This window comes from Melozone crissalis, unplaced genomic scaffold, assembly GCF_028551555.1.
Source record: "Melozone crissalis strain CALT ecotype California unplaced genomic scaffold, PUWL_Pcris_2 ptg000019l_1, whole genome shotgun sequence".
Lineage (NCBI taxonomy): Eukaryota > Metazoa > Chordata > Aves > Passeriformes > Passerellidae > Melozone > Melozone crissalis.
In genome coordinates this window covers 28,750,046-28,767,796 of record NW_026535797.1, presented here as the reverse complement: position 1 = coordinate 28,767,796, position 17,751 = coordinate 28,750,046, and the positions used below count along the sequence as shown (strand labels likewise).

The 17,751-nt window shown below is 40.0% G+C and overlaps 1 protein-coding gene across 1 annotated transcript in view; it reads left to right on the top strand.

Annotated features, from left to right (window-relative positions):
* Positions 1–17,751, top strand: part of FAM13C (family with sequence similarity 13 member C) — a 114,867-nt gene that overhangs the window by 95,191 nt on the left and 1,925 nt on the right. Inside the window, exons 14-21 of the mRNA XM_054276568.1 lie at positions 3,140–3,350; positions 4,310–4,448; positions 5,760–5,841; positions 7,672–7,883; positions 12,421–12,504; positions 14,770–14,865; positions 16,087–16,286; positions 17,269–17,370. Coding sequence (XP_054132543.1) covers positions 3,140–3,350; positions 4,310–4,448; positions 5,760–5,841; positions 7,672–7,883; positions 12,421–12,504; positions 14,770–14,865; positions 16,087–16,286; positions 17,269–17,370 — 1,126 coding nt within the window. The remainder of the gene's footprint in view (positions 1–3,139; positions 3,351–4,309; positions 4,449–5,759; positions 5,842–7,671; positions 7,884–12,420; positions 12,505–14,769; positions 14,866–16,086; positions 16,287–17,268; positions 17,371–17,751) is intronic.

The following is a 17,751-nucleotide window of genomic DNA, read 5'->3' as shown; positions in this document are numbered from 1 at the left end:
CTGCAGATTATCAGACACTAGAATTTGGCTTTAATTCCTGTGGTGTTCTCCTGTCAGTGCTAAGCTGCATGGAGTAGATAGGATGGAATAGATGCTAAAAGGGGCAAGTTACTTGCTTGGGTAGAGGTGGCTTTAATTCCCAGTTTTGGCAAAAATAGAGGCTAAAATTAGACAAGATACATGAAGACAGGTAGAATTTTGGTCAGTTCATGGGCTACTCTTAGGATAATACTTAGTGTCTTGTTTAGGATCTACACAGAACTGGAATCAGGATGATGGCCTTAAGTTAATTAAAAATTGAATTGATTAGAACTTGTCATCACCCTGAGATATCCTACTATTTCAGTAGCTGTGCCACTGAAATGAATCAGTCTGAATTATTTGATGACCACTTCTGACTATTTGGTAGTAATTTAATGTACTTCTAGTAGAGTTGGAACTAAACTCTTTCTTGGGCCATAGAAAAGTTGCACGAGTATTCAAGCCTTCCTGTCAGAAGGTTTGCTAGCAGAATAAAAGAACCTCCTTGAACTTTGTGTGCTTGGTTTTACACTGGAGCTGCACCAGCCACTACTTTTCCTGTGTATTTATTTTCCAGGAGTGCTTAGTCTTGAACCTGTGCATTTCTTCCATTTCTGAGCCTGGGCTGTGCCTATGAAATTGTCTGGCTGTAGATGTGAGGAGCAGCAAATATCTGTCACCATATGGTTTAGCAGTGGTACAGGCTGTCTCCTGCATGAAGGACATTTTTAGGTCCACAGGAAGTCAGAGTTCAAATGTTGGAAAGTTATTTCCTTCACTTATCAAACACAGACTAGCTGATCTTTTTATCACATCATTTTCCTTTCACAGTCAGGGCACTGATACTTAATACTTATTCCTTGTAATAACAGAATATGAAATACTGTGCAATTGTTCCTGGTCAACCTATTTCCCAGTGATTATGTGTTTCTTGAAGTTCAAAGATGGTGAAATTAAAGCAAGGGAAGCCAGGTTCTTCTCACTGACAGTACTGTTCTTCAGAAAAAAAACAACCCAGCAACAACAACAGATCAAAACCCAAACAAAGGTATTAATTTTAAAAAAATTTACAGGGTAAGGAAAGAGGGAACACTTTTGTTGCAGAACACCAATTATTCCAGCCATTGTCACTGCCTGTTGTCAGTGCCCATGATTGCCCAGGACTGCTCAGTGCTCCACCCCTGCCTCTCCCAGGTGCCTTCCTGGGGTCTCTCTGTGGGAGGATTTGAATCTCATACAAGGTTTAGGAGATTTGGGTGTTGCTCTGGTATCTTGGAGAGCTGAATCTGACCTACAGAGGATCAAGTACTTAGAGGAAGGATGCAAGGTTAGAACTAATCAACTACATTGTCTCATTGTGAAAATGCTTAACAAAATTTTAATTGATGATGCTGGTAAGAGTAGATGAGCTTGTAAATACAAGAGTTGTGTAACTTTTGCTTGACAGACTAAACTGTGATTATACAATATAAAATAGGATTTTTTTTGTTGTTTGTAAAGAAAAAGCAGTTGGATAGTGTCCAATAAAATAATATTTAAGCCATTGTAATTTCTATTTTTTTTAGAGAAATATAGAGTTGGGGTTTTTTTGAAGGGTTCCATTCAGACCTGGTTTTCACCACTGCCACAGTGTAGCAATAGGGATTTGCAGTTTTGGTATTAGTTGGGAAGAGGGCAAAAAAATGTACTACAAAGGTTCCATTCAAATCCTGGAAAAAATACTCACTCAGCATGGGAATGTGATGTCCCATGTGCAAAGCAGAAAATCGAAAGTGAAGGTAAAAGAATTTACCTAAACCTGCCAGTTCTTCTGTGAGTAAACTCATGCACAGTTGTTTTTCAGGGCAATTTTAGGCTTCCATTGAATAAAAAGATTCTGTGAAATGTATTAGAATGCATGATATATGGCAAATATAATACTGGTTAGAATGACACACATGCTGCCTGGAAATGCAAAATAATAGATATTAATTAAAAAGCTGTATATGCGAATGGGCTTAGAAAAATGAAAATAATGCAGATGGTGCAAAATATAATGTACTATGGAAACTGCTGTAAGAGAATCTGAGTCAGGGCACAAACTTTGCTTTAGCAAAGCAAAGGAGAAAAAATTTTAGGCAAGAACTTTTATGAGATTATGGAGTTTCTCCCTAGAAAGTATAATCTGCATTAAATCTCAATCATCTGATAGCAAAAATATTGATTGGGTTTGATCATCATCATGCATTTCACCTACTGAGGGTGAGGAAGAAGATTCAATATTGAATATTGCAATGGACTCAGGTAGAGTACAGGAAGATGAACCCCTGATGTTACCTAGGTAGGCCCTGTAATGTGCCATTATTTTTCATGTTACCTATAAACCGAACCAGTGTGAGGAGTTTCATCAATTCCTACTTTTTCTAGCTTGACCATCATTATAAAACAAATTTTACCTTTTAAGCAACTGTGGTGAGGTTTGCATTTACAGTCCAAGCCATTTTTAACACCACAAGCATTGTTAGTACCACAAGCATGACTCCTCCAAGGAGCAGCTACTGTCCATGACCTTGAATAAATAAACTGAATGTTCTTGGTGGTGGTTATTATTTTCATATCTTGTGTTCTTTGAGCCAAGGTTATGTTACTGTTGCCCAACAAAATTCTGCAGGATGTGCAAGCAGCCCTGGAGGTTTTTTCCACCAGGACATATTATATTTTTGACCTTCCTTTCTCTTCACCAAAGGACTAAATGAAAAATCAAGAAATTAAACTTATTGTGGGCAGCCATCGTCTTCTTCAGGAAAGTGGCTTTCAAAAGCAAACAGATCTATGAAAATACAAGTAATGCTTCTATTCTGGGAAACTCTCCATCTTTACTTCATAGTTTATAAATACACCCATCCACCTCTTCCTGTGGAACTCAGAAAGGATTTATGTGAAGCCAGTGGCAGTACTTCTATTTTCTCATCCTCAGTGCTGTGTCCACCCTGCATGCAACACTTTGCTGATCTGTTTGCTGCTCACTTTGAATACTTATGCTTGGAATACTTCTGTAAAGACAAGTTTTTATTGACCTAGGTAGCTGTACCCCATGTGGGTGCCCCTCAGTCCTCAGTGATTTATCCTTTCTTTCTAGAGCCCGTGCCAGCGCACAGGGACTGGCAGAATGACATGGAGAGCAGCCCACAGGAGCACCACTCGCTAGGGACCAGCCGACTGCTGTATCACATCACAGATGGAGACAATCCTCTCCTGTCACCACGCTGCTCTATCTTTAGCCAAAGCCAGAGATTTAACCTAGACACAGAGTCTGCCCCTTCTCCACCAAGTGCTCAACCTTTCATGATGTAAGAAAATCTATTTTAAATCTTATGCATTTTTAAGGCTTTTTCTGCAATTCACAACCTTTGACTCTTCATGGTTTTTTTTCAGTTGTTGCTATGTAATAAAAAGCAAATGTTTTTATTGTGGTGTATTTTGAAGTGGATGATTTGCAACACCAGAAATAGGAACTAGTGTTTCCTCAGTCATAACACTGTACAATATTTTTTTTGAAGTCTTTGTTAATTACAGTTAGCAAGGACAGTTTTAAATGTTAGTAATTAGAATGATGAGTGAGCACAAGATAGAAAGGGCTCTCTAGGTATAATACTAAAACATTCAGCTGTAATTGAGCTGCAGCTTGAGTCACTGATGAGGGGTGACAGTGACATAAAGCATATGAACAATCCGGGTATGTGATTTCCAGAAACCAAGCTGTGAGTCTCAGAGAGAAATCAGACTTTCTTAAAAGCTGATATACAGAGCTTTAGCTTCAGCTGCATATGGATAATAATCAACTCTATTGACTTGTAACTGTAAATAATCATAAACTAAACGGTTTTCCAAATGATAATGTTCATTTCCAGTAATGAAGAACTCCCTGAGCTTACTTTTATCAATCATGTCACTACAGTCTCCTGTTATACTTGAAAGATTTGTGAATAAAGGTGTGGGTGTTAAATGTAAATACTGGATCAGGCTTTTGCCTAGTAGATTAATTTTTTGAAATATATTCAGAAATCCCATGATTAATTAAAAAAAAGAGAGAATGAAAGACAAATGGTGAACCCATTAGAATACTCTAGGGGTACCTTCAAGCAAAAGCAATTATTTTATACTTACTTTATAAAACTAAGTTGTCTCTATCCAGTGAAAGAGAAGAATAGCCATGAATTCTGAAATGCTAAGTGTGAAGTGTGCCTGAAAACAAGGCAGGGTCCATTAAAGCTCTTAGATCCCATAACTCTGCTTTTGGCTTTTGCAGGCCAAGAAGTTCTTCCAGGTGTAGCTGTGAAGACTGCAAAGAACCACAGACAGTAACACAGCTTACCAAGCATCTTCAGAGCCTCAAGAGAAAAATTAGGAAGTATGAAGAAAAGTTTGAGCAAGAAAAAAAATACCTGGTAAGACAATATTTGAAAAGGTAAATACTCCAAGAGGGAGGCAAGAATCCCAGTGTATTTAAACTTATTCAAACAATGTGAGATATGGTATTTCTGGTAAAATGAAATAGGAAAAACTTCAATGAATAGCTTTTCAGCATCTTTCAGTGCATGCAGTAGTTCTGAGACTTTTAATTTTCTTTGAATTACCTTTGTTGCAAAATTTCCATCTTTAAGAAGTGCGAATCAGTGAAACATGGCTGACAGGCTTGTGAAACAAAATTGTGCAAAAGGTGAAAAGCTACTTATTTGCTTTGTAGGAGTCATTTGCCTGGAAACTTGTTCTGCTGTGCAGATCCCTTCATTCAGGCAGACTCCTATGAACATCCAAAGCCTGGGGCTCTGTACAAGCTGATGGTAAAAATCAGAGAAATAAAACTTGTGGGGGTTGTTTGAGGTCAGTGGTGAGTGCTGTGCTGGGAATTGTGCAGTATAAGAATATTAAAAAGTAGCTGATGCTAAGGAAGTGCACAACACAAATCAGGGAAGTTTGTGACATTTTCTGACTGTATTAAAATTAAGCAAATGATATATTACCTTTTAATCCTGTTAATGGCCAAAACCTTGTGCACTGTGGGCATCATATGCTCCTAGGAGGACAATTTCATACCTAAACAACCCTCACAATATGGTCAGAAAAGAAATTATTTCAGAAGCTTGATTTTGCAAAACTGTTTTGCAATTTTATATATCTGAGTTTTGTGTAAATTCACTTTAATTTGCAGACAATTTCTAAATGCAAAATAACCCCTGATCTACAAAGCCTTTGTTGTTTATTTCTTTTGAAATCACTCTTGCACAGGATTTTTCATTTGATTAATTAAGCAGGTCAGTTGAAATTCTGAAAATGCTGTATCCCAAGAGAATCCCAGTCTTATGGTAAGAGCTTATTCCTGCAAAGGACAGAGAGCTTCAGTTACCATCCTGGAAATCACTTAGGAACTTGACTAAAATTAGGTATTTGATCAATCCTTTTGAAGTCACCGAAGTTATTTATCCAATTAGTCAGAGACTGAAACGTTCATTGCTGTCCTTTTTGGGTTTAGAGACAACACTCAGATCCTTGTGGCACTGTGTCACAATGGGGAGAGATAAGCCATGACAAATTAATGCCATGCTCAAGCCAGATGCTCTGCATGGCTCTGATAGAGTGCAGTCAGAACTCTGGACATTTTGTAGCACGCTGGGGGTGGGAGGGTTTTATCTGTTTGATCCTTTAACTGTCAGTTCCTTCTCTTTCTTTACATTCTTTACATTTTCCTTTGCATTCAGCCTTCTCATGGTGACAAGACTTCCAATCCTGAGGTTCTGAAGTGGATGAATGCTCTGGCCAAAGGTCGGAAGCAGCTCAAAGGTATATAATAGAGTGTTGTGTCCCTGTGCTGCTGAGCCTTTTGCAAGTGGGAGTGTACCTGGAACCTTTTCAAGTCGGTTTTCTAACCTCACTGCTCTGCTTATTTTTCACAGTGTGTGGCAATAAGTCTCCCAATGGCAAGACAGATATTATGTGATATGGCTTGCCTTGATTCCTGAAAGCAGGGATTAAAGTGAGCCAGTTCAGCCTCCACACCAAGGCTGGAAAGGGGAAGGGGGAAACGCCATCATCTCACCCTCATCACTGTAAACATTCATGCAAAAGGCAGTGCTGTTCTGAGCACTTTCATGAGGGTCTAAAACACAGAAGTTAAAAGTTTCCTTGCAATAGCACAAATGTAGGTGTAACTGTTTCTTTAGGACTGAGGATACGTATCTCTAAGGATTTAATTTATTTTGATCATAAAAACATATTTTTTTCCTTGATAATAAATTTGGCCTTGAGGGTCAGGTTTTGCCCTTGGCCGTCTGCATACCACTCCATTACGTCTGTGGGTGTATCAGATGCTTTCCCTTGGGGAGTCTGTAGCCAAGACTGATTGATTTTTTTTTTTTTTGAAGGCTATTTATAATTCACTAAATCCTTTTTTTTTTTTTTTTTTTTTTTGCTCTGTTATAAATGGATTCTCACTACTAAATAAATTGTAGTATTATCTGTCATCTCTGTTCTGGATGTAGTTAATAATGTAGATATAGAAGATGTGATTGTGGTAAATAAAGAAGTAGAAACTTGTCTTTTAGTAAATTGCTTCTGGAAATTCTCCCTTGAGTACTATCCTATATGACTACGAGATGATGATGATGATGATAATTACTATTATTATTTCCCCTTGAACTCTGTGTTGCAAATACAGGAAGGGCAAATGCAAAGAAATGGCCAATCTGCATGGTTACTTTTCTGAAGATTGTATCTCTGACTCAACCATTCAATCTCCTGTCCGGAGGGTCTAGGCTTCATAGATCAGCCTCACCTTCACACCCCAAATGCCTCAATCCTGTGACAACCCTTGATTTTTATTATCTTGGATAATGGCACTGCTTTTAAATGAAGCCAGATTCATGAGGATCACATGCCAAGTACAATTGAAATGGAAAACACTCAAATGTTTGTAGACCCTTCTTCAAATTTGCAAGGCTTGTCTATCCTTTCTAGCTCTTATGGGTTTACTAAAAATTACTGGTTTTCCCCTCAAAGCTGGCCTATATCCTCAGACTGTCACAAATAAAAAATTATGTTACTGTTTCTGCATGGATTTCAACAAATTTAGCACAGTTGGAGACATCAATCTCCTGTCTTGCCCAAGGTCCTTCACCAGACAGGCGTGTGCTCAGAACAAAATCTGGTTTTATGGGAGCTAATTCAGATTTTAATTCAATTTCCTTGTTGCTCTGTGCAGGTCCCTGGAGCTCCAGGGGCCTTGGCTTGGTGTCAAGTTAATAGAGTCACACATGCTTTATCACATCCAGGCAGGCTGCTGACTGGGAAGCTTCTGTCTTCTCCTGGGGTGCTCAGGTGCTCTTCTGCCAAGGGAAGTCATTTAAGAAAGGGGTGGCTTCTCCTTGTGAGGACCACTTGAGCAGCATGGCAGGGTGACCTCTGGAAGGGAGAGGGACAGTTTAAATTGCTCTAGGAAGCAAAAGATGTTACACATTAAAGTGAAGCAGAATTACTTTCCTACATGCCTGTGGTATGATAATAATTGTTAGCAGGGAGCAGGAAAGTTTCAGGTTTTTTTCCCTAGTAGTGTCACAGAAAACTACTTTGCAAATTCTTCTAATCTATTTACTTGCCATGCATTTTGCCTTTCAGAGCTTAAACTCAGAATGTCAGAAGAGCAAAACTGTACCTCCACAGTGCCCCAAAGAAATGAGCAGTGTGAAGGCAGTGGCACCTCTAAAGAGGCTGGCACGCAGGAGGCCACCAGCATGGAACCAGCTCCCTCAGTGGAAGAAACCATGGACAGTGTGTTGAGACGACTAAAGGAGAAAAGACAACACTTCAACCTCCCTGAGACTATTAAGGTATTTAAGAAGCATGGCTGTTCCCCCAGAACTCTCACCTGAGGCAGATACTCTGTATGTGTGGCTGGCTCAGGGAGTGCACATCCTCTGTCTGCTGGCATTGCAGTGCATTTTCTCTCTAATGAGGTGGGAGCTCTAGTGCAGCTTCCAGAAGTGACACTTCTGAGTAGAATTGCTGAGGTGCAGAAGGCTTTTCAAGCAGTGCTAAGCATTTTCTGCTCAGAGAAACTGAGCATGTTTCTGCTCATGTGAAACTGTTTGCCAGGCACTGCAGGAACCTGCTGACTTGAGGCTGTGTGCCCAGAACTGCATACCTGGTGTTCTGAAAGTGGTGGCAGCGCAAGCACCTTGAGTCCACAGAACCTGTGTGACTAAAAACATTTCTGAAGGTATTTTGATGATAAAAATCCCCTCTCAGCTGAGAAAGGCTGAAAGCCTCTGCAGAGTCAGTAGCATGCACTGAGGTGACAGGGACAGCACAACTGTTCAGACTGCTTTGCTCTCCTGAGCTTGTACATTTGTGCTGATCCTGCCCCTTCTTTCCCATGTTCTCAATTACTCTTCTGAATGTAGGAGCAATATTCCATGGAACATGATTGCTTGGCTGGGAAATCAGTTTTTTTTGTTTTAAAACCAGTACATACCTTAAATTTTTGCTGTTCCTTCACATTCCTGGCACAATATGGGGTTCTCTAAAACAACAGGTGCCACCCAAACCCCCACTCTTCTGGGGGCTGTTTTTGCTGTCAGAGGATGCTGTCCTGATGCTATTACAGCTAAGCAGGACAATAAATTCTGCCCTCAAAGGTACCTAAAATCAAAGTGTTGACAGTAACATTTAGACTTTGGCTGATGAATTAGAAAGGTGAAGGGGTGAGAGGGTGAAGAACTAAATGCTAAACTATGAAAGAACTAAGAAATTATTCTGGGTGGATTTCAGTAGCAGAGAGTGCCCAGCAGAGATAATTTTTAATTTTTGTTTTGTTTCTATTCTTGGTTCTCAAACAACTAGTTGCTATATAAAAACCAGGACTCTGCATAACAATGCCATGCTTTTCACATCTTGGGTGCTGCATACATGACTGATTTTTTAATTGTTTCTTTTTATGTGCTACTTTTAAATGAAATGGAAAATGTGTTTCATAACCAGAAAACAAAAAAAAAAAGCAACAAAACCATGCTATTCTGTATCTAGCTCTAACATCCTAACAGTGCAGACTGTAGGATAATATTTTCAGTCATTAATTTTTTATTAATGTGGTGAGATCAGATGACCCCAAAACAGATGTCTGGGATGAAACCCAGTCCAAAAAACTTTCTTATAAAAGTAAGTGGGTATCTGTCCCACTCATTTTTCCATTTTTTGGACTTCCCCTAATTTTCCAAGAGAACCTTCTAAATTTAGGAAATTGCGGTGAGGGCTTGAAATATTCTCACAAACAAGGAAGTAATGTAAATTAAATGTTTGCACATGACAATATTTTCAATTTTTTTAAGATCCTATTAATTTTCTTTTTGTTTTACTGTGGAGAGAACTTGTGTTTTAAAAAGTGTTAGCAAAGGTGCTTGGTAATACTTATCAAAACTGCTGGGGAACAGAGACTTGAGCAGGAATAACATGAAATCAAATTGATCTATTCCAAAATGATATATTTTAGTAGCTCCCTAAGCATAATATCAAAAAAGATTGGATTTTGATTATGAGTCATCCTGGACTTTTGGGGGCCAATGAGGTTTGTAGCACCAATGATGTGAAATGAATCAAGGATGTCTGTGGTAACCGCAAAGATCAAAGGCTTCATTTCAGCTACAAACAGCTTTGGTTTTACTGTAGATATATTTTATGTGCAACATTTTGTTTTCCATATAACATTTAGATCTTGCACTGGAATCTGAGCTAGATTAACAGTAAACTAGGCAGCAGCTAAAATTTTTTTTTGATATTTAGTTATTTTCGCCAAAGATAGCATTTCCATGAAAGCCTGCCAAGTTCTCCCCTGAAGTTCCCAGTGGAAAACCTCTAAAACCCAGCTGAAATACATGTGGGAGCATGTGTGTCCTTAGAAAGGTGCAGAGTAAAATCCCAGTATATCTAAAGAGCACAGAGCACAAGACCTGAATAGGAAACACAGAATATAGTTTCCAGAACCAAACACCCCTCCTGCAAAAAGCCTTTGAGTAAAGTCATTGAATGAGAAAGCAAAGAGAAAATTTGGGGTGGCCTGTGCATGGCTCAGTACCCCACAAAGGGGTTATTATGTTATTGTTTGTATTACATAAATTACACCTCCCAGTATATTATTGGGAGGTGGTAATTTATGTAGTAGCTCATCTTGGATTTAGCTACAAGGCTTTAGGAAAAAAAATAAGGTTAAGAGTATAGATGTAGGAGTTCAAGAGATAAAAGGCAAATAAACACAACTTTAGTAATACTACTGAAAAAGCTGCACCAAATCCCCCCAAAAACAAATCCAAGACCCAGCTCCCAGCTTGGAATCCAGTGTGAGAGTTGGGTGGCTGTGACTGTGCCTCAGTGCCCTGGGGGAGCAGCAGCTCTGTGCTGCTCAGCTCTGGCTCCCATCCTTTCCCAGAGGAGGAGGGCTGGAGCTGCCCTGATGGGAGCTGGCACTGCTCTATGGAGGTGTCATGTCACTCGTTGCCTTTCTTTATACTTTTTGTCTCTAAGTTTGTGTTAAATGCTGCTTTGTAATGAGCCACCACACATCCCCAAGTGGCAGACCAAGGCCCTGGGAACCTGACTCTGTGCCTGCATGGAAACAAAGCACTGCCTTTGACAGGCTCTGGGCAGGCCCAGCCCTCACTGGACTGTCTGTCCTTCTGTCCCCAGTTTGTATTTTCTGTCTGGAAAAACAACAGCGAGCTTTAAGGCATAAGCATGCAGGGAACAGAACAGACTAGTAAGGAAGATAACTGTACACAACATTTTGTGTGCCTCTGTTCCAAGTTATGAAAATCAAACTGCTACCTTATCTTTAGGTGAAGTCCTCCTTTTCTTTCTTTATAGATCACAAATAACTTTTGCCTTCTGTATGAATGTTTGCAGCCTGTCCCCCAAGGCTTTTCTCAGACTGGTTCCCTTTATGTATCCGTCTTCTCATCATTGACCCACTTCAGTTCATATTCTCCTTGGCTATGAAGCAGTGTTTCTATTTAATTAGCATTGAATCTCCTGCTGCTGTATGTAGCCTACAGCCCTAAGATGTCTCAGACAATTCTGTAGTTTGTGACTCCAGCTGCCTTCTCTCATTTTGAAATTATCAGCTATTTCAAACTTAGCTGAATACCAACCTGTCTTGAGATTGCTAATAAAATGAGCTAATGAAATAGGCTCAAATGCTAAGCCCTCTTGAGATTGTTTCTCTTGTGTAAAATCAATATTAATGATCACCCCATTTCTTCCCAACCACTCAGCTGCTCCAGGCTTAATAGTTTTTGAAAGAATTAACCTTGTATTAATTGCAGAACTAGCTATAAATAAACAAATTAGCTGATTTATAATATTCCTGCATTCTGGTTAGCAGCTCATCTCTTAACATGAATGACAGACGATTTTAGAGTGATTAACTCATGCAGACCTTTTAGGAAAATGTGATTAGCAGTTCTGATTAATGGCTCTGTGCTGTTTTTGCATTTGAGCATCAAAGAAAAAAGGTTTTGCTCCTGTTGAAGTTAATAGCAAGGTGCTCTGATATAAGAAGAATGTCACTTCAAGGTTGATTTATTTTTAAAGATAGGGTCTAATTAGTAAAAGTTGTCACTACAAGCCCCCTTGTCATCAGCTCTCTGCAGAAAGGCCCCTGTGTGTGTGTGTGCCCCAAGTCCATGGTTCTTCACAAGACTTCATCTCTCCCACACCTCAGAGCACCTGGCCCTAACCCAAGTGGCTCTGTTGTGACCTGGCAGAGACTCTGGGAAATGACATTCACTTCATGTGTGCCTTGGTGTTCTGGCCCAGGTGAAAATCAGCAACTGTCAGGAGCAGGTCTAGCTGGGGAAAGGGAGGAGACAAATACCTGTTACACTGTGTGCTCCCCACAGCACACCTGGGCAAGTACTGATATTCACCAACACTGAAAAATCAGTGTTCTTTTGGTACCAGTGATTCACACTGCCATCTTTGAACAGAAATAAGCTGTTTGCCACTGCAGGTTGGGTTTGCATTGCTAGAGTTTCATGTTTTACATCCTGACCAGCCAAGGCAAATCTATTTCTCTTTCTTGAATAATTAAAAAGTTGAGGAATGCTCTCTATGAATTTTTTCAGCTTTCTGAGTATTTTGTCTGGAATGTTGGTTGTTCTCATTTTTTACAACAAAACATACTTAATATATATGTCATGTAATTCTGGACTCTGTTCTTGCTAAGTTAATGCCAAGTCCCCATTGACCTCAGTGCAGACAGAAATAGAATTCATTATTAATGTTTATCTGGGAAGAAGAGATTATTAAACAGATATGTACCTGTACCCTTGTCATGAAATCCTGACTCACAATCTTATAAATAACTTTTTTAAATAGGATATGACAAAAAAGCAAATGGCTTTGGAAAAAATCAATCTTCAGAAATGTCTACTATATTTTGAGAGTATTCATGGACAACCTGTAAGTATGCCATGGAAAGATAGGTAAATTAAAAATTATCTAACTTCTCTCACCAATATTTTTGGAACATTAAATATATTTAGATAAATTTTACACAATTAACATAATTTTAGTTATTTGAAACTAATTTTCAGGTAGAAATGTTGTTTTCTGATACTGATGAATTTGGTTTATATGTTAGAAATTAAAGTAAAATAAAAAGTGGTTCTGTATCTCTCCATGATTGGAAAATGGAAGGTTTGAGGATTTAATTGGAAGATTATATATTCACAGGAGATTTGGCTCTGCTATCATGTATGATTAGAATGTTTATCAGCTGAGGAAGGTTTTATATAGGGCACCATCTGAGATATGAACTACAAAATTACATGACCTGTTGTATATATTTGCCTTTGCTACACAGCAGGACTTAAACTATTTCTTAAAATCTCTTCAAGGGACTTCATTGCTGAATGTAGGTGCAAATAAAAAAATGCCAAAATTGGTGAGATGATGATTTGAAAATTTGTCTACACAGCTGAGGAATTTCTTTTTGATATCAATGTCTATATTCTTGTGAATGTCTGTTTCTGGCTAGTCGTTCTTGTGGTAAAGGGAACTTGCAACACTGTTTGTCTAAAAAAATGCCAGCTGTTAAAATGATGATCTGATTCTGACCTCCTTTTTGTTCATATTCTTTGGGCTTGAAATGAGAGCTGAGGGATGGAGTGAGTATGCAAGAAGAGTATGAAGAAATTATGTTTCCTAAGAAGGAAAACAAAAAAAAAAATTATTTGTGCCATGTAGAGGTAAAAGAGACTTGATTCAGAGATAGGAAAGAGAATAACAGGGTGCCTTTGCAGCACAGGGTTCAGAGAGGGTGGTCTGAGGGCTGAAGCAGCTCTGTAACAGCAGCCTTGAAACAGTGCAGTGTGCTGGGGCTGACGTTTGCTCTGTGATGTCTGGTATGGCTCAGCACCATCTTTATCCAGAATTACCTGACAAGGTCTGACAGAGAGACCACTGAGCAGGTTTAAAGCAAAACAAATTACCTCCTCTGGCTTGTTTGGCATTCCCTGGAGCTCTTATGTGTTGTTGTTAAATGGAACGTGATGCCTGGGGAAGAGAAGTGGGATAAAAAAGCCCCGACATTGCACGGTGAAGGGTGGCTCTGGAAGTGGTCCCCAAGCACTCCATCAGCCAGATATGTGCAGAGTCACCAGCCTGAGATTGTCTGCTGTCCCCCTTGCTCCTGCTGACCAGGCATTTGTCTGTCTGAGCAGCTCTGGACTATTGTCTGTGCCCTCAGCCACTCTGTGTCTCTTCAGATCCACCGTGTGTTCACTCATCAGAGTGGGTGCACCTGGGCCTCTCTGCAGTGCCAAAAATCAGTGGAACTGCACCCAGGGAGTGCTCATAGGTGTGGGAGCCAATGGGCAGAGGCTGATGGTGGACTAGGGAGCAAATGACCCTGCTTGGACATTTCACCGCTCAGAAAAATGCTATTTTGGGGATCTGGTGTCATGGCACGGTGTGGTTGGTTGGCTGGGGTGGGGGGTGGGGGGGGAGGTGGTTTGTCTTGTTTTTGGGGTGGTTTTTTTCCTTGTGGAATTTGCTTTTTCCTTTTTTTCCCCCTTAATGCAGCGAGTCAATCAAGTGCACAGCTAGTTTCCTTAAGGCATGTTTTTGTATTTGTGAACATTTGTGGCTGGATCAGGCACTTAGCACCTGATTTAAAATCATATTCCCCTCTAAATCAATGCTGCAAGTGCCCATGAAAGACTAGAACAAAGTAAAAGAACAGATGGTGAATGCCCATTGTGGAAGGCAGCTCAGGTGGGGAATGCAGGCAGCAATCCTGCACAGAGGCAGCTCCATGTGCAGCCTGCAGAGCCTTGTCCCAGGCAGGCTGTGCCATTCCTGCTGCTGTCACCACAGCTCAGGAGGTGAGCTGACAATGCAAGGCACAGCAGCAGCACACCTGAACTCCTCCTGCTCTAGCAGCAGCCTCAGAGAGAGAATAATTTTCCCTCTGCCTGGGCAGTGTGGGTCAAGGAAGTGAGAAATCATACTGGGTATTCTCCGTTAGAAAATAAATTGTCATTTTCCTTTTCAGAAATTGCACTGATTAAATTACAGTTCCTATGGAATACTATTGAAGCAAAATACACATCTGCTCATACTCTTCTAATACCTTTCTCAGCTTTACAGGAGAAAATGAGAATCTTTTAAACGTACTTTTTTTTTCATTTTTGAGGGATATGTTTTGTTATGATTTTTCTTTAGGTAACTAAGCAAGAAAAGAGTCTCATGAAACCTCTTTACGACAGATACAGAATTATCAAGAAACTTCTGGCTGCTCCATCTTTGATCACAACAATTGTAAGTTGGAAGGAATTCATCCAATGTCAAAAAACATCCTAAATGCTGGGTTTGATTTCTACCTGTATGTCCATTTAGCAACAATAGAACTACTGACACCAAAAATTCTGCTCATTGGTTAATACAGGGTATTGATACTTCAAAATGCTCTGTAAAATTCAATTTCTGTACATGCTATAGGTTCCAATGTACAGCAGCACTTTCTGAGGCAAGAACTTCAGTGTGCTGGGTAAGACATTGAAGGCTGGCATTAGTTTTCCATTGTAGAAAACATCTGCAACACAGAAGGAAACCTCTCTCTTTCCATGAGGGACCCTGCTGTCACTATATCAAACTTTTATATCTTATCAACAATGCTTTTATCAATCATGTAGCACATACATGCAATTTGTAGTACTTTAATATTATACTGGTGTAATGGAAGAGTACTGGTCTCATAGTGAGTGGAGACAGTGGAAGTTAATTAGCCTGTCTGCCAAAAATACTAATTTAATACTAGTTGGGGCTAGTAGGTCAATTTTAAAAATTATTATTTTCGTGTTAGATGACAGTGTAACTTTACATTTCTTTGAAAAACCACAGTGCAAAGCTTGGCGCGCTTGCACACAGATATTTCATTGAGAAATTTCACTGAAATTCCCTCTAAGTTGTACTTGTTAGGAGCTTTGCCCTGTGGAGTTTTTATGTTTAAGCCCTAATTTCAATAGCTCAGCTTTTTTTCTGAGGATGGAGGAATATGAGCAAGACACCAGTATCAGTCTACTTCAGTAGTTAACACTAGTGGCTATAAAACTGTGGAATCTCTTCCTCCAACTCTTTCTACAGTCAAAACATCTGGATATAATATACACACAGGAGATGTGTATATAAGAGGAGTAGAAGTTCCAGCCAGACTGCATTGTTGACATAAATACAGAATGTTAGTTAAATCTTTGCTACATGTAAGGGCTTTTGGGCACACAGAAATAAATTGCTGGCTGGAGATGCTTGGGAGCAGGGCCAGCTTCTGTCCTTTTCACTCCTGGTAGGCAATGCAACCCAGTGACCGCAGGAGTGCTTTCATGAACAACCTTAGGCAGACCTAGTAAACCTTTCAATATGTGTGTTCTGTTTCAATGAATACACTCAGGAAGTCAGATCCTAATTCTTTATGTTGTCAGTCTGTTACTGGAAGCATTGTAATGTAAACAACTAATTGGATAATGTTTTGCATTTCCCAAGCAGGAGGAAGAAGACTCAGATGAAGACCATTCTCAAAGCAGCCATGAGTTATCATCTGGCCCAATGTCTTGCTTCCCTGTTGAAGAGCACCTGTGTTACTCACAGGAGGAGAGTGAGCCTGCACATATTTCACCTCTGGATGAAAAGAAAGTTTACAGGCAAACAGCCTTGTCAATGTCCAATTTACATGAGGCAACAATGTAAGTTCTCTCTTTTCCCCCTGGAAATGTTTTACAACATTTCTTGTAGACTTTGTAAGTGAAATACAAGCCTTTAAGAGAAATATGAGCCATACTTGTTGCAAAGGTATATTCTGTACAAAGGAGTGATTTACTGCTTTGTTGTGGGAGAGAGGAAGCAGAGGAGATTCATTGTTTGGGCAGCACAGTGGTGGTTTGAGCTGTTTATTCAAACAAATTTTTGTTGTTTGAAGTGAAAGGTAGTGAAAGGTAACTTGTGCCTTCCAGGAACAGGTATATTCTCATACCTTAGGGGATGGTATCTTTGGTATCTTTCTTTTGTATTTTGATTGGAAGGTCTTAGATGAATAAATGAAGCTAACTAGACTCTAACACTCTAGAGATCAAATAAAAATTAATTAATTTCTATGTAACTCAACTATGTGCACAATAGTTTGCTCATAAATGCTGGGAAGATATTTCTGTGCATTTTGTCATTATGCAAAAAAAAAAAAAAATTACCAGGAGCAAATGTCATAATAGAAATCTCTCTCTGCTTAAACCCTGATTCTTTGAACACTAGCTAAAACATGGCCTCCAAAAATTATGCTTCTGGGTATCACTAGCATTTCAAGTACATCACAGTAATGATTGGGAACAGCTGCAAATAGGAGCAGGGCTTGCATGTTGACTGTAATTCAGTTACAGCATTTCCTCCTGTGAGATACTGAGCCCTGTCAACTCCATTAATTCCATGGGGAATTTAGGCCAGTAGCAAGGCTCAGTCCTGAATGCTTCCCCTCTTCCATGGACCAGAGTCTCTGCCTTTCCCTTTATTAGCTGGAACACCAGTAAAAGGGAAGGAGAACTGTGTATGGAGTGTGATGGAATGTCTTGGGGCTCTGCTCAGTGCCTGCCAAGGGCCCAGAGCAGAAGCTCAAATCCAGGGCTTTACAACCCTCCCAAGCACAAGGGGGTTCATGTTCCTGTCTCTGCTCCACAGGCCAGTTCTGCTCGAACATCTCAGAGAAACAAGAGCTGATAAGAAGAGACTTCGCAAGGCTCTCCGAGAGTTTGAGGAGCAGTTCTACAAACAGACAGGAAGGTAACTCAGCAGAGCCCTCTCCTTGTCCCCTTTGGCTCCTGTTTGTCTCTGTGAGGGTGGACACCCTGGGGTGAGCAGGCCAAAGGGGCTGCACCTAAGGGCAGCAAAATACCCTGGAGATGTCTGGTCTCTGGAGATGTCCATCTGTCTCTCTGCTTAGTTCCTTCAAAATGTGGTCAGCCATGAGGAAAGCCAGGATTTGGGCATCTTCCAGGACATGCCTGCAATGGGTTTATACCCACCTCAGCACAGGATGTTCCCTGAGCTGAAGGGAGGCTGCTAAAAGTCTCTTTCTGAGAATGTCAGTCTGTAGGGAGTAGACTTGGCAGTTGGGCCATTTTTAAACATCCAGATTTTAAAGCCAGAAGCCACTGGGTTTTT